General features: G+C 51.6%; 1 protein-coding gene across 1 annotated transcript; it reads right to left on the reverse strand.

Moving 5' to 3' along the window:
- Positions 1 to 533: 533 nt before the first annotated feature.
- LOC144934337 (solute carrier family 22 member 13-like) lies at positions 534 to 11,933 on the reverse strand. Its single transcript, XM_078860019.1, has 10 exons — positions 11,457 to 11,933; positions 10,936 to 11,036; positions 9,684 to 9,838; positions 7,726 to 7,897; positions 6,380 to 6,500; positions 3,796 to 3,890; positions 2,326 to 2,540; positions 1,852 to 1,960; positions 1,019 to 1,231; positions 534 to 612 (listed from the first exon to the last, which is right to left on the reverse strand). The coding sequence occupies exons 1-10, from the start codon at positions 11,931 to 11,933 to the stop codon at positions 534 to 536; spliced, it is 1,737 nt and encodes a 578-aa protein (XP_078716145.1).
- Positions 11,934 to 16,063: the final 4,130 nt, after the last annotated feature.

A 16,063-nucleotide genomic window follows, 5' to 3' on the forward strand; every position in this document is an offset into this window, starting at 1 on the left:
ATTTTTCGCGCGGCAAACAAATGTGTTTAACTGTCGATTTAATTTGGCAAAAAATTACAGATCTGACTGTGTGACGAAACGCGCTCTGCGCAGCGCATGAAAGGGTTCGCCGTCAGCGTGGTTTGTAAGGCCGAAATGAAGTGAATCAGAAGTAGTTCTGTTTCATCATCTTCCACGGCCACATCCTGGCAAGGTGGTGCTCTGCTAGGTGCCGGAATTCCAAATTAAAACGACACTGATGACGTGTTACCAACAGTACGAGAATTGGGCAGAGAAATTAAACCGCGTCGGTAAAACAAAACACGGGGGGAAAAAGATCACTTCTCGATATCAAGCGTAATTTTTATTTTATTTTAAATCGTGAGGTCCGTTGGACAAATTGTTAAAATTGCACATTTTCATAGCAGACGGTGCCAAAGCATTGTTGAGTCTGTAAACATCAACCGACCGACAGTTATGTCCACGTTTTAAAAACAATGGTACCATTGTAGACTTCCACCGCACACCACTTCCTCTCTATCCCCTCGCTCCACTTAGAGTCTCGTCGTGAAAACCTTGAGGCTGCCCTTCGCCGCGCCGTTCTGCGCCACTCCTGCCTTCTTCAGCTTGGCCCTACATGACACCAGACACAGGCACCGCGGTCAAGTGAGCAATATGCACAGATGACTTTATCCATCCAGGCAGAGAGCGGACCCCGACTGCCTCCATCACGGCAACATCCAAATTGCTTTCCCAAATCTCGGCAAATATGACCCCGAATGGATAAATGGAATGGCAACTACAATTCAGGTCAAAGACAGAAGTCCTCGAGCTACCCACGGTTAGTTGCTCAGTAGACCAAATGATTGTCCATCAAAAGCACTTTTCAACAAAACCCCGTTGTCACCGACAAGACGTGACAATCGCCCGGTGACACTTTTCCCCGTGACGCACGCCAAACTTGCAAAAGGTGTTAAACCCCCCCACCCCACCCCCCCCCCCCCCCCCCCCAAAAAAAAAAAATTTGTCGGACACGTACTTGTGCGCCAACTCTGCTTTGGTCGGTAGAACGTCGGGCAGCTTGACGTTCCTGGTCTCCGGCAGCCACAGGCAGAGCAGCGAGCTGACGAGCACGCCGACGCCCACCAACGTGAGCGGGATGACGCGGTGGTAGGCGCCGAGAAGGGACACCATGGGAGCCAGAATTCCACCCAGGCTGCCCGACATTGCCGACATCCCCAGTCCGTTTTGTCTGTCGAGACGACGTCAACGGTCTGGGGCAACTCGGCCGTCGTGTAGGGGCCACGCTCGCGCACTTGCGCGCGGTCGGCATTGCGCGCGCAGAACATTGTCAGTGGAAACGGTGCGTCTGGTGGAGGACACTGCTGTTTATGTGACGCGTACATGAACAGCTCTCGTCAGGCCTCATCCAAATGCTGGATGAGGGCCGTCACCGGTGGGTGAGGGCACGGGCAGCATAAACATGGGAACATAGAAGTACAATACGACAATATGTTTTGCTGCGCTAAATTATTCTACCCACAAAGTCGCTGTGCAGTAACACACTTGGGTCATTTACAGGCAACTGACGCCAACAAACGTGTTCGCTCTGAGCATCCATTGCAACTTGGTACGACAACGGCATAGAGTGACGGTGGTTTTTTTTATCTATCGTGTTTGATGAACAATGCTTGGTGTACAAGAAAGGGCAGCATCTCATGTGCCCCCACACGTGTTCGTGCTGATCCTCGTGTGGACTCCCGTTCAAAAGCACCAAATAAAGCTGAACCCCGATTATACGACGAGATGGGGCGCGCGAACGTTGTGCTTTGTCCGCGGGGCTGTCTATGGGGATCCCCCCCCCCTTCCTACCGGTGGGTGGTGGGGAAGAGCTCTGTCGAGTAGACCAAGAGGACGGAGAAAGCGCACGCCATGCACGTCTTCACCAAGACCGCCATCACCGTGGTGACCACTCGCAGGTCTGCCCCAATGCCACCAGCACCGACACAATCACGGCCATCGCCACCACAAGCACGACCACAACAGCACGCGTCCCGGCGGCACAGTTGGTTCCATTGCAGGAGGGGAGCCCCCACCGTTATCCGTGGTGATGTTGTGGGGCAGTCGCTTCCACGCATGAAAGGATAGCGAAGATCGTGTATCGTGTTGCAAATCGCAAAAGGGCTGGGAGTGGCGGGGCAGTGGTTAGCGCATTCTGCAATGTACATGGCAGTTCCTGGGGCCCTAGCCCCCCCCCCCCCCATCCACCTTCAACAACCAACAACCCACAGTGACCAGTGTGGCGATGCAGTGTGTGGTGGCAACTTGGACAGGGTGGCCTCTCACCATCAGGGATGAGCGCGAGGATGATGCAGGCCAAGCCCCCGACAAACTGGACGGTGAACATGCTTGGCCGGCGACCGAAGCGCTCCAAAAACCACGGCAGGCAAAAGCGGGCCGGCGATTCGGTGACTCCGAAGATCATCTGGGTGAGGTAGATGCTGAGGCCAAATCCCGTGGAGCTGAGGCTCAGTTTGTAGTAGGACATGCTCACCATCAACCTGCAGAGAGGTTCATGCTTCAGCAGACGGACAAAACAATACAGAAATAAACAATTATTTCCATTACGCCAAGAGTCTGTGTGGATGGCAGATTTTCGTTTTCCTTCTTGGTTATTTTGTCTCCCTTCTCTGCTCGTGATGTCCATCATCACCCTCTGCTTCATTTGTTTCACTCCAGTCACCCACCTCCTCATCGCTCTTCTATCGCTACGACCTTTCGCTACCGTTCCCATGTAACCTCACTCATCGATGACTACCGCCACGTTGAACACTCGGTCTACCAGACTGACTGACTGTATCGTCTCGTCCACGCTGTTCAACCACCACCACCACCACCAGTCGCATTGAAGGTCACAACACTTCTCTCTCTCTGCTTGTTTCCTTTCAATGTCCAACTTTGGAATTGCCTCGCCCATTGTCTCTCACCCCCCTCCCCCCACCCCGGTTCCTATAACTGCTCAAATTGAGGAATGTCTTCACGGTCATATCGCGCCGGTTGCTGATGGGGTCCCTTGCCATGTTAGTCCTTTGGGTCAGTGCACAGCAACCATGATTAAAAAAACACACACAATCGTGTTCCCTCTTATTATTGCCTCTAAGCTGTGGGGTGTTTGGCGACTGCCCGCCCCCAACCCCCCCCCCCCCCGTATATATGTAATGATTTATTCGGATTTAGATTTAAAGCTTCCGTGACTGCAGGGATTCATATTCTTGGTTCTTTCGGTAAAGTCACGTGACTTTACCGAAAGAACCAATAATGTGATTTATTAGGATGTTATTGTCGCTTGTTCACTTAGGTCACCCTTGCCAGTGCGAAATAAGTTCAACGTCGTACTACGGACATACACGTGACGAAAACAAAACTTAGTTCTGGGAAGGTTTTGCTCAACATGTTAAGATAACTATAATAATTAGAATGTTAACTAACGTGACGATGGGGAGGAATAATGGGTTCAGGTGACCCGTGAGGCCACTTTTCGCAAGGATACAAATAATATATAAAGTTGTTCTTTGATCTTAATCACGACTCTTGACTTGGAACGATTTAGGCATTCTCCAAATTATATGACCCCCCCCCCCCCCCCCCGTAATTTAAAGCAATAGTCAGAGGTGCGTCTTGTAATCCAGCGCGTCTCGTAGTGCAGCTAATTGAATCGTGGGACGTGGAGGCAGAGGGGAGCCCCGGGGCGGGGGGAGGCTGGGTGGGTGGGGGAGTGAATTTGTTACCCTGCTAATTTTGACTGTGACATCTCACCAGAGGTAGAGAATGGTCAGGGTGAGACGTCGCATGTGGAACGTTCTAAAGAGGTCGAGCGCGGACGTCGAGGACTTCTTCTTCTCCATTGACAACTGGAGCAGGGGGACGCACAAGGACAGTGATCCCCCGTGTCGCCTAAACATACTGTTTTGTTTAACACGTAGGCTTTCGCGACCAAAATTATTCACAATAAAGGTTTTTGGGTTAGATCGCGCAAGTGTAAATGTGTCGTAACCCTCCACCACCCGACAGCCAATTAATAAGGGACTTGTCACGTAAACCAAACGCCAATTAGTAACTAATTCAGCCCACCGGTGTGTTGGAGCGTAAATCCACAACATTTACAATTTGAGTAGTACGACGTTTGAGACTGTTTTGGCAAGTGCTGTTAACCTTTTTTTGACTTAAAACTTTCGTGACTGCAGGAATTCATATTATTGGTTCTTTTTGTAAAGTCACGTAGATAGAAAACAAAAAATCTTAAATAAAATAATAAAATTTAAATTAACAATACAGATGTATTTTTATGTTATTTTCTATTTACGTAACTTTACCGAAAGAACCAAGAATATGCTGTTAACCTGTTAGCGAGGCGCACGAGGGGGTGGTGGGGGGGTCAGCACCGCGCCCAGCCGCACACTTTGTTTCCCCAGTAGCGATATTTGCACATTGCACCGGATACTCATTTTTGAGGTCGAGTCGACCTAGGGGGGCCTAGGTCGACTCGACCTCAAAACCGGTGACCAGAGTTCGATTCCCGCTCACGGCTCACCAATGTGGGCCGTGAGCGGGAATCGAACTCTGGTCACCGGTGTTGTAGCGCAGCGCGCTGACCACTACACTACCGCTGCCCACGCATGCAAGCAGCCAAGCAAACAGAAGTCCAATTGTAACTCTAAATCACCAGGGAGTGGGGGGGGTGAATACAGTCGTTTATTGTCTAGTTTATTGGAATCTGTAGTGATGAATATTTTTGTACAGCATCTAAAAGCGGCCGCATTTCAAAACGCTCTACAGAAAGAGTTGGAATTCATTTTCGAGGGAGAGGCAGGCAGTGATGGGCAAGAGAACAGAAAGTCTTGAACTTGAACTTGAACAGTGGCAGATAAAAGTGACCTCCCTTTTTGAGCTAATATTAATTGGGGGGCTCCAGCTGCAAGCCCTGTTGCTGGAGAAGGCAGCGCGTGGAGGGGAGTAGATATAGATGACAGGGAAGCGTTAGGACTTTCTGGTTTGGGAGGTTAACTCTTAGTAACGCCGACAGCACGTTGGCTATTCGTTTGTCATTGATACCGATAGTCATGTGAATAGGCACGAGGTCAGCAACTCTGACCAACGGCTTAAAAGTGGAATCTGCTTCCATAGATAAATGCTATTGCCAAGACCAGTGAGAAATACCTTACTCAGAGGGTGCCCTTGCCGGGGTAGTCAAAATGCGACATGATGGGACGGTGGCTTTCTTGAACGATGTGCAAGTGTGTTAATGATTGTCGGGTCGCGTAGATGAGCCGGGCGCTGGAGTAAACCGGTCCAGTCCGGAGAATTTCGGCGCTGTATTAATAAGTTATTGACCCGATAAAGCATTTGTGAGACTCCACCAACAATAGCGAGCAAGGGTGACTATTTATATGCCGCGTGTGTAATCTGCGCGGCCTTTTAATTCGTGAATACTGAGATGGCAAGCTGCAGGTCCTGCAAGGACACCTTCGAAGGATCATTTAGTCGAATGAAAACATGCTGAAACTGCGGGCCTCTTTTCTAACACAAATAGCAAAGGAAAAACACGGGGAAAAGTAAACGTGAAAGAAACGAGGCTGCCTATAATGTAGATAGAAACCGACAGTGCATACAACTATAAGCATATTAGGTAAAGAAATTTACATTCGCAGTGAAATGCTGACATAACAGTTTCCAGGGGACCAACCAAATTTGAATGTTAGACACGGGGATCAAAGTTAAGTCATGGAAATCCTCACTGGAGTTGTATCCATCGATGATACTAAAACTGAGTGACCAGGAGGCTCACGGGAGCTAACACGGGGGGCGGAATGACGAGCATTGATAGCCTGAGTCCACATCCGGGTCCTAGCCACCCGTGATAATGATAGGTCCTCGTGAGTTGTGAGTGAATTATCTAAACCCAGTTACCAAAGACACCACCAACAAAACCTCGTATTTCAATGTACGTGTTCGTTTAATTTGTCACTTTCCAACTCTGAGTATTAACAATATCGCTTTGGCTGTCATGAGGCAATCGATCTCAAGGCAGTGCGTGTGGGAAATTGCACCCTCTGCTGCGCGTAGGATAAAGCGCCCACTTGAAGAACTTTTTGACAGGAGTCGAGCGAAAGAGAAATCCCACGACCGTTCTCTTGACACAAAAGGAGTGCAACGACTTTGCGAGACTTCCGAGGGAATTATTTACTTGGTGACATTACACCGTTAACACAATCGGGATGCGCCGGGGGGGGGGGCGAAAAAAATTCTACCCCCCAAAAAAAGCAACACGAGAGCTTGCCCCAATCGATACCTGGAACCCGCGGCACGCAGCGAAGAACTCGGGTGGCCAAAACACTCTCACCGTGTCCACCATGTGCGTGGGTAGCCTGACGCCATTCTGCTTGGCCGCTTCCATGATGAGTTTCTTGGCGCGATCGTGGTCCCCCCTCATGTAGAGCCACCGCGCCGACTCGGGAACGATGCTGCCGCGCCACGCGATGTCATCGGCAATGATCGGCGGCATCGTCATTAGTGGCAATGCCCTCGTCAACATCGTTATCGGTAACAGCAGCATCAGCATCATTAAGAACATCATCTTTGCATGTATGCACGTTGAACTTCGTACCGTACGTAACCAACCCTGCTAATCGGAGGTGCAGATTAGTACGGTTGGCGATGTAATAATCTACGCCAGCATAATCAGTCGGAAAATCATTCTCAGCAGTGTCAATATCATCATTATCATAAGCAGCATCAGCAGCAGAATCATCATCATATTCATCAGCACCAGCAGCACTTTCAGCAGTGTCCTCAGCAGCAGCGGCATCAGTATGACCTCCGTCATAGTCACATCGCTGCAAATCCCTTATCGGTGTCTAACTTGTTACAGACCAATTAATACTGGTAGGAATCTCCTGGTTACACCAGCCCACAGGGGATTATTGTGTCCGTCGTGCCGGGAGGGGCTGGGTGGGGAGGGTGGGGCTGGGTGGGGAGGGGAGGGGAGGGAGGGAGGGGAGGGTGGGGAGGGGGAGGGAGGGGCTGGGTGGGGAGGGTAGGGCTGGGTGGGGAGGGGAGGGGAGGGAGGGAGGGGAGGTTGGGGAGGGGGAGGGAGGGGCTGGGTGGGGAGGGTGGGGCTGGGTGGAGGGTGGGGCTGGGTGGGGGGTGGGAGAGGTGGGGCTGGGTGGGGAGGGGCTGGTCACCCCGTGGTGCCCTTATAAAACTCAACGTTTAAACTACTCACGCTGGCTTGTGCCCGCCCTCACTGTCGGCCATATTTGCGGAATAAACCACGCCGCCGTTGACCCTGGCCATTGACCGAGCAACCCAACGTTCCTACCAGCTCCCTCCGCAGGAATGTGTTACCTTACTGGTCACACGTGCCCTTATAAATCTCAAAATTAATCCTACAAAGTCCCATCGCAAGTGAAAAACACGAAGAAATAGACACAAAAAAATCTCCCGCACTAAAACGTCTGTACGCCGTATGGACCTGAAAACTCAATTTCCCTGTACAATACGGGTGAACCGTATGGGTTGACGGCTATGTAGTCGTACTCATGCAGCACCACCATCAATACCAGCATCGGCATTATCAACATTAACATCATGAGCAGCCTGCGCGGCATGGGGAGGCCCTCATCGCGCGGCAGGTCGATGAACCGATGAACCGCGTGCCGTCGCGGTTTGCGAGAGCGTCGCGGTCACCACAAGTAGACGATGAAGGCCACGAAGGGGGGGATGGTGACGACGAGCTGGAACATTCGCCAGTCGCGGATGAAGTAGGCCAGCGTGGCGAGCAGCACCTGCCCCATGCCCCGCGAGGCCTGGGGGACCAGGGCGGCCAGGGTTCTCGTGGACGTGCCGCACCACTCCATGACTGCACGCAGAACGAGAAATGGTTCCCCCGTATAGCATTAGCAGACTGTTGGGGCAAGTGCTGTTAGCGAGTAGGCCCGATGGAGGCCGGTGACAGCACACGAGGGAAGGGGTGGATGGCCGAAACCATGCCCTCGGCTGCCTTTTGTCTCCCCCGTGCTGATCACTGTGTAACAAAGAACAATATTTATTTTGTCTCTGGGTACTAAGTGTTGTTTTTTTTATTGCTTATGCCTCAAAAGTGCAGAAAATGGCGATTATTCCCCACAAACTTTGCTTTTGTGACCAGGACAGTGATATTTTGAAATTTACCTATTTTCAATGAGAAAACATAAAGTCCGGTCACAAAAGCAAATTTGTGGGGAACAATAGCCTTTTTCTGCACTTTTGAGGCATAAGCTATTACGAAATAACACGTACAACTCAGGGACAAAACAAATATTCTTCAAATATAAACATAACAAATATAAATAAAAAACACAAATATTAAAACACTATTTTTTTTACTTGCATAGTAGAGTAATTGCATTTTTTTCATTTGCTATAGAGCAAGATAATAGGAAAAATCTCTAACCTTAAAGACCCAGTCGTTCATAAAAGTTGAAGGCAGTATAGTACTATAGTAATAGAGCAAGTGCAGAATCACTGAACCGGAATTGATATCTTGAAAGCATTTCGTGCTGGGCCCTTGAAAGTGCGTGGCCCGTAGCTACTACAGATGTAGCTACTACATACGGAGCTACTTTTGCAACGAGGATAATCCGGCACTGCTGTGACCCAAGGATCAGCAAACCTGCGGCTCCGGAACCGCACGCGACTCTTTGCGGACTGCTTCGTGACGTTGTTGATTAAGGACCCACCGCCGTCTTGGTGTTCGCCACAGTGCATTGCGGCTCTTGAAATATTGAGGAGTTTTTTTGTTTGTTAGCGAATTCTCCCCCCCCCCCCAAAAAAAAAGTATCCTTGTTATTTTGGTTTCCGATCCCTGCCCGTGTAGGGTTAGGAGGCCCTTTATCCAGCAGTCGATTAACAGAGAGGTCTGAGCGTTGTCCATACCGCCGGTGTGAGCTCACCTATGGGAACCTAAAGAACTATTTTGCATAGCTCGGGGTAGCCAAGTGCCTTTTATGATTATTATTATTTAAGAGCAGGCAAATGGTGATCAGAGAATGGACCCCCGAGTCAACACGTGCACAGCAGTGTATGAGGCATGCCCCAAATGTTGATTCTGGCTATCTTCTGAACCGAGGAATTCAGCTGCGGTGTTGTGACGTGGAGGGTATCTCTGATCGCTATTGCAGATACCCAATTGACCTTCTGAACAGGACTCTTGAAATAAAGTGCCGTCTCACAACCCCTCCCCCCCGTGCTCAGCTGTTGTCGAGTCGCCCACTTCTCCAGAGGACAGAATACAACGCACCGGTCTACTGCTCACCTCCGAAATTTATTGTTTTTGTTGTTATTGTTGTCTATTTAGACGACCTGTCTACCCCCTCGAAAGGATTCACGATGGGAGGAGAGTGGACAGAGCGGACCGGCTACATACACATACCTGTAAACCCCACTGCTTATCTCATTACAGACCTTATTGGTCACCCCGTGCCCCTTTATAAATCTCAACGTTCATCCTACAAAGTCCCATCACAAGGGAGAAACACAAACAGATAGACGAAACGTGTTTTTTTTGTACTCAATTTCCCCGTGCAATATAACGGGTAAACCGTTATGGGTCGACGGACAATGCGTAGCAATGAAGCGCCAAACGAGCTCGCGAATGTTAGACTCACTGAGCACGATGGGGTTGCCGAGGATGAACGACATGCCGAGGCCCACTCCGAAGCGGAAGACGATGTAGAGGGCAACGTTCGGGGAGAACGCGCTGCCGAGCCCGCAGATAAAATGCCAGACCATGGCCACGACAATAAGTCCCTTCCGTCCGTACCTGCGAATGGGTGGGACATGCGTGCCGCGTGCCACATCATTCAACTCGCAGCTGGATTAAGTTCAAAGTGGGGTGCGATTTCGCTTTGGTGCCCTCCACGAAAGGGAATCCCTACGAGTCGTACTGGGAAGGGAAACATTTATTGTTTCGGTAACGCACACTCGATAACAGACACAGATCCCCCGTATAGAATTGACAGATTGTTGGGTCGAGTGCTGTTTGCGAGCACCTACGAAGGCCGGCACGGCACACGAGGGGGTGGGTGGCCAGCACCACGCCCGACCGCCTTTGTCTCCCCAGTGGCGATGTTTCCACACTGAAACAGGTACTCAAATTTTTTGACTGAGTCGACCTAGGGGAAGGCCCAGGACTCGCTCATATAATCGTCACCGGTGTTGGCCGTGAGCGAGACTCGAACTCGGCTCGCCGGGTTCGTAGTGCGGCACCACCGCTGCACCACCGCTCCCCACACACTCGGTGACGCACTTCCCTAGGAGGCTGTTACTTGAGCAACTTTTTTTTGTCCGGGAGCCCCGAGCTGCTGACCCACAACCCCCCCACCCACCCCCGTATCTATCCTCTCACTCCCCACCTTCTGGAACTTTCCACAAAATCCCTCCCAGTCACACCTCTTTCTCGTTGTTTCCCCCCCTGAATATACAGTCGAGTATCTTCGTTGACTTACCTACAGCACCCCCAACCCCCCGCTTTTCCTTTTTTTCTCGCCCTTGTTACCATCGTGCTCTTTAATTATTTATCTGTGGTCCTGCGACCCCCCCCCCGGCTAACCCTCAGCGTGACCCCACACGACCTTTTATATTAATTCCTTCCCTCGAATGTTTTACCACCACCACCAATGCCCGATACCAATGCTCCCATTTTAAACACATTCCTGCGGAGGAAGCTGGTAGGAACGTTGGGTTGCTCGGTCAATGGCCAGGGTCAACGGCGGAGTGGTGTATTCCGCAAATATGCCCGACTGAGGGCGGGCACAAGCCGGCGTGAGTAGGTTAAACGTTGAGTTTTATAAGGGCACCACGGGGTGACCAGCCCCTCCCCACCCAGCCCCACCCTCCCCTCCGCACCCAGCCCCCCACCTGTCGGAGAGAGGCCCACCAGCCGAGCCGAGCAGAAATCCCAGCATGAACATCGCCTGCGACATCTCGTTCAGCCAGCTCCGCTCGCACACCAGATCAAACTTAGCACACGGACAGACGAATGCACGAGAACAAAGATGGAGAGATCCGTCATTGTCAATCCACAGCTGCTGGATGAAGTCTCACCCGCCATGCTTCACCCCGCTGGATCAAGTGCAGGTTGGTGACGAAGGGGGCTGGGGGGGTCCCTAGGACCCATTCAGATATCGCTCGCCACTGACGTTACCCGTGGCCTGGAATGTAACATAGACGGCCACTTTCGTACGTAAGCACTTTGCGTTGCGAATTGCGCCACCGCCTCCACCCGATGCATAAACGAAGGCAAAACGTGCACGGATACAAATGAGCCAGGACAGTTACATAGAGAGACATCTATATACAGCGTAGAGAATCAGAATATGTATTCATACTGGAGGAATCCGATGAGCTATAAAGCTCTTTTTCACAATTGTGTGCATCACCTCGGTGACGATGGTCGAAGAATACTGGCTGGTGTCGTACATCCACCCGTTGGTGCAGGGCTCCTGGCTGTAGTTTCCAAAAGCCCCCAGCTCATCATCACCATCAGCAGCGGCGGTGGCGAGGGTGCTCCACGCACCACCGCTCGAGACATTCCCCCCGCCGTGCTCCCACGGGCGGAGGAGACTCGCGTCGAGGACGCGCACGCACGGGTTCACCGGCTCGCCTCCGTGCCCATCACTCGGGGTCACGGACACAGGCTCCGGGGTCGCGTTCGTGGGCCCCGCTGAGCCCGTGACGCCCGCGCTGTCTGGCCGGCAGCTGTGCGGCACGGCGGAGCCCGAGAAGACCTGCACGAAGGAGGGGAAGTCCCCAAAAAGGCACGTGAGGCTCGTCCAGAAGATGAGCCACTTTTGGAACTTGCCGAAGCCGATGGTGGCGATGATGTCCCCAAAGTCGGTGGTGATGGTAGGTTCCATGGGTGATGCGTTGGCGTTCCGTTATTAGCGTGGCTATTGATTGGTGCTCGAGAAGGTAATGCTCTCAGACGCACATTGTTTCGTGTTGTATGCCTGTGTATATATATGTGTGTGCAGGGCTTATGGGGTGTGGTGAAATGCAATTCGGTGTGTGTTGATGTTGAGTTGTGACTTGTCATCTACAAGGCCTGATTCTTGTGCTCAACCATTAACCCGTGCGTGAGCTCAGGTACATTAAAAGGGGACCTCCCCGTAACGCGGCATGTCTCTCTCTGTGTGTGTGTGTATATATATACACTCACACCCCCACGGACTTAAAACAGCTTGGCGTGTTTAGTATTATGTATCTTAATCATACACGCAGCAAGATTAATCATTCAAAGACAGAACTACGGTTTATATGCGCGAGTCCTCTCTCAATCTGCTGTGTCCGAAGAAGGGATCCCCTCGCTGTGTCGGTCATGGTTGTTTGACCATACTTCACTACGCCCGTAAATGCGGGTTGTTGAAGTGGTGGTGACCCAGTACCGGTTCAGATATCACTGACCACTGATGTGAGACGTGTGCGGTTTCACAATTCACAAACCCTCGGTGATTCGATTCATTATCGCCTTTCAGGGTCGCGACTTCAATCAAATGATGCATAGTTATTATTTTAACACAACGAAACGTAATGTGCTATTTATTATACTTGCAAATAACGCTTTACCACGCGAAGACTAAAGTTCAATCGTGGGTGAAGCTATTGAATCGCTGTTTGTATAACGCCTCACACACACACACTGCTCCTTCTTAAAAAAAATACTCTACAAGTGTAGGACTCGTACTGATGCGACAGCTTCTTTGTCTTTCTCGGTTCTTTATTAACTCATATAGTTCACATTTCCTCCGTCGGCATCACTCAATGTCCCGCCGTACTCTTCCAGTCACAACTCCCCATCAACATCACTCAATGTCCCTCCGCTCGCTCGCTCCTCTCCGCTGGCTTCGTTCGCTCTCCCTCTGCTCCTCCAGCGATCCTCTTTTTTTTTACGATCAGTGGAAACAAGAAGATGCTTGGTGTATTCGGCACTTTGCTTCGTTCATCATTTCGTATTTTTTGTGTGTAAAATTTTAAACTTGGCTTTATGTAAACCCCCACCTCTCGCTCACTCTCTCGCTCGCTCTCTCTCGTTCTGCACGCAGCCCTTCTCGCAGTCCGACGGCCTCTGACGGGTAGCTCATATCAGCATGCAGAGCTCCCCGTCATCTGCCACCGAGCACACGGCCTCCTCCATCGCCCACTGCTCCCTGAAGGCTGGCCCGGCGTGGGTCAGCCGTGCATGGCAGAACTCCAGCCACACCCTGGCTCCGACCAGAGTGCGGAAGATGCCCAGGCTGCTGGCCGGACGTTTCCCCTTCAGGGCCACCTTCCTCGCCCTGTAAATGGCGAGCTTGGCGTAGCTGACGAGCACGTTGACCAGCCCCTGAAGATGTTGGGGTCCGTCGCCCTTTTGGTATCCAAAGATGAGGACCGTCGGGGAGAAGTGGAGGCTGAACTTTAGGAGGATGTTTTTGAGGACCTTGAACAACAAGTCCAGGCTCTTGCACTTGTGGGCGATGCTCCAGCTGAGGTCACCGATGCGGTTGTACGTCGGGCTGGAGTAGAGTTGCCTCCAGCGAGGCCTCTCCGGAGAGATGCAGGGCAGGGCTTTCCTCCAGGCATGGTCCTTGTGGTTCCTCAGGGTGTCCTGTTGGTGAAACTGGACTATGTAGGAGTAGAGCATCTTCCTCTTTACATTTTCAAAGGGCACCTCCGGTAGGTTTTCCAGCCGACACAGGTTGTGATCCGCCTTCGCTTGTCGGCATTGGCGATGCAGTGGCACGACGTCTCTGCTCTCTCTCTCCAGCTCGGTCGCTTTTTGTTCTCTCTGCCGTCTCACTCCGTCGTAGCTCTCTCCACCAAGGTCCGTTACTCCGCTGCTATCCTACACTGTACTCGCTCCATCCACTGCTACTCTATCTGTATTCTCTCTATCCACTGCTACCGTACACTGTATTCTCTCTGTCCACTGCTACCTTATACTATACTCTCTTTATCCACTGCTACCTTATACGATACCCACTCTATCTGCTGCTCCGTCTCCCCATCCGTTCGTCACGCGTCCCAGGCACAAACTCCCGTTTCTCTCCACGCTCTCCTCCTTTATCCCTGATCCAATTCCCCTTAATTAATTGGATCATCCCCCGCTTCGCTACTTGCCCCCAGCCCCCAGTGCCACGTGGCATTGTTGTACACACAGCGGCGCCAATTTCAGACACCCATACCTCTCGTCCAATCACCGGCCTGCGTCCTCAATTACCCCCGGCCACCTGCGGCCCCCCTTAACGACCATGCCACCTTAATTGGTACAACAACAACAGTAAGTCGCTCAGCGCCCTGTGTCCCCGTTTGCCCTCACTGTCCGCCACGTGCAGACATCTCAACCCAACGCGTGACGCGTGTTTCTCAAGTCCTACACAAGTACTGACACACCGCAATCCGTGCCATTGCAACCGCCTCGCGTCTGGCGGAGCAATGAGAGACAGCCGTACAGACGACTGTTTGTACGGCTGTCTGTACGGCTGTCTGTCATAGCTTTGCTATCTGTACTGCTGTCTGTACGACTGTTTGTACGACTGTTTGTACGACTGTTTGAACGACTGTTTGAACGACTGTTTGTACGGCTGTCTGTACGGCTGTCTGTCATAGCTTTGCTATCTGTACTGCTGTCTGTACGACTGTTTGAACGACTGTTTGTACGGCTGACTGTCTGTACTGCTGTCGGTCATAGCTTTGCTATCTGTATGGCACGTCTGGCATATCTCCGCGGGCTGGCCATCGCCAATCACGGTAATTGATGTCCGGCGTGTCCACGAAGAGCAGCGGCATCCCGGCAACAGATTTGTGAGTGACGAGACAACTGCAGACGATGCAGGGCTCAATGACTCGTGGGCGGAGTTGGCAGGGGGGCACACAGGGAGGGGGCACCGTTATTAATATATTTTCAGAAGTTAAAATAAAGATCAAAAACATATGAATCTGCGATTCCGAATGTAAGAGACAGAGAGACCCTCCCGCCCCCCCCCCCCCCCCAAATATAGAAGTCAAACTCCGCCGATGCTGAGTGTGCGCTCATTAAATCCATATCGAACACGCGTGTTTGACACGTGTGTGCACTCCGTGTATCCCACCTCGATATTTTCCGGATCGCTGCTAAGATGGCATGGAGTAGTCATAATCGGCGGACGAGGCTGGGGGTCCGCCATTGCACAATGTTCAAGATGGCAGCACACATCGCATCCCAGTGAAGCCAGCTGTAATTGTACATTGTGGGACTTTAAGAAGCATTGTCTGTAAGTTCGTTTATGTTCTTGTAATACTGGGAATGCTGTTATGTTAGAACGACCGTTATAATGCTGTAAACGCCTTTATAATGCTGTTAAATTGTTACGATAAATGCGAGGCCTAGTTAACAAAGAAGCCTGTAACTTGCCTTATTGTGAATGTCACTTGTAATTGAATAAGTCGAGTCAAACTTGTACCAAAGTAACTATATTGCGATCTTGAGAGCAAGTGTAATAAAATACTCCGTCAGGCACTGCTGTCTCCGTTTGTCTTTTATTTAGTTTCTTTCTCCGCACCCCGCTGGGTCCTGTTCGCGGACCAGCGTTGTCTCGAGCGCGCCCCGCACGCGCTCCCTCGTCAGCTCCTCCGCTCTTCCTCACACCCCGCTGGTCCTGACAGTGGACCAGCGTCTCCTCGCGCATGCCCCGCACGCGGTCTCCTCGCGATGTACCCCACACGCACTCTTCCGTCAGTCTCTCCAGCTCCCCCCCGCTCCGTACACCGCTGGCCGACGGTGTGCTGAAGCCCCATCAGCCACGTGGCTGATGGCGCGGCGGCCACCCAACGTGGCCCCGCTTCTTCACGCCAACAACTGACCCCGATCCCTTCCGGGCTCCCACCTATATCTTCTATCCCACGTGACCCTGACTCCTCCCCTTCCGGATCGTCAGATCCGGCCTTCCCATACTGCCCTGCTGGCTCCACCTCCATTCACCTCGCTTCCAATTGGACCCGAGGTGAACGGCGGCACCTCCCACACGCC

The sequence above is a fragment of the Lampetra fluviatilis genome, chromosome 10 (genome assembly GCF_964198595.1).
Source record: "Lampetra fluviatilis chromosome 10, kcLamFluv1.1, whole genome shotgun sequence".
In the NCBI taxonomy this organism is placed as follows: Eukaryota; Metazoa; Chordata; class Hyperoartia; order Petromyzontiformes; family Petromyzontidae; genus Lampetra; species Lampetra fluviatilis.

What these genes read in the sequence shown, in the direction of transcription:
- LOC144934337 (XM_078860019.1), bottom strand. Translation starts at nt 11,933, where the DNA reads ATGGAACCTACCATCACCACCGACTTTGGGGACATCATCGCCACCATC. An exon ending in CTGACCATTCTCTACCTCTG is followed by an intron (nt 2,541 to 3,795) that starts GTGAGATGTCAC and finishes ACCTCTCTGCAG; the next exon opens with GTTGATGGTGAGCATGTCCT. An exon ending in AAAGCAGAGTTGGCGCACAA is followed by an intron (nt 613 to 1,018) that starts GTACGTGTCCGA and finishes GGTGTCATGTAG; the next exon opens with GGCCAAGCTGAAGAAGGCAG.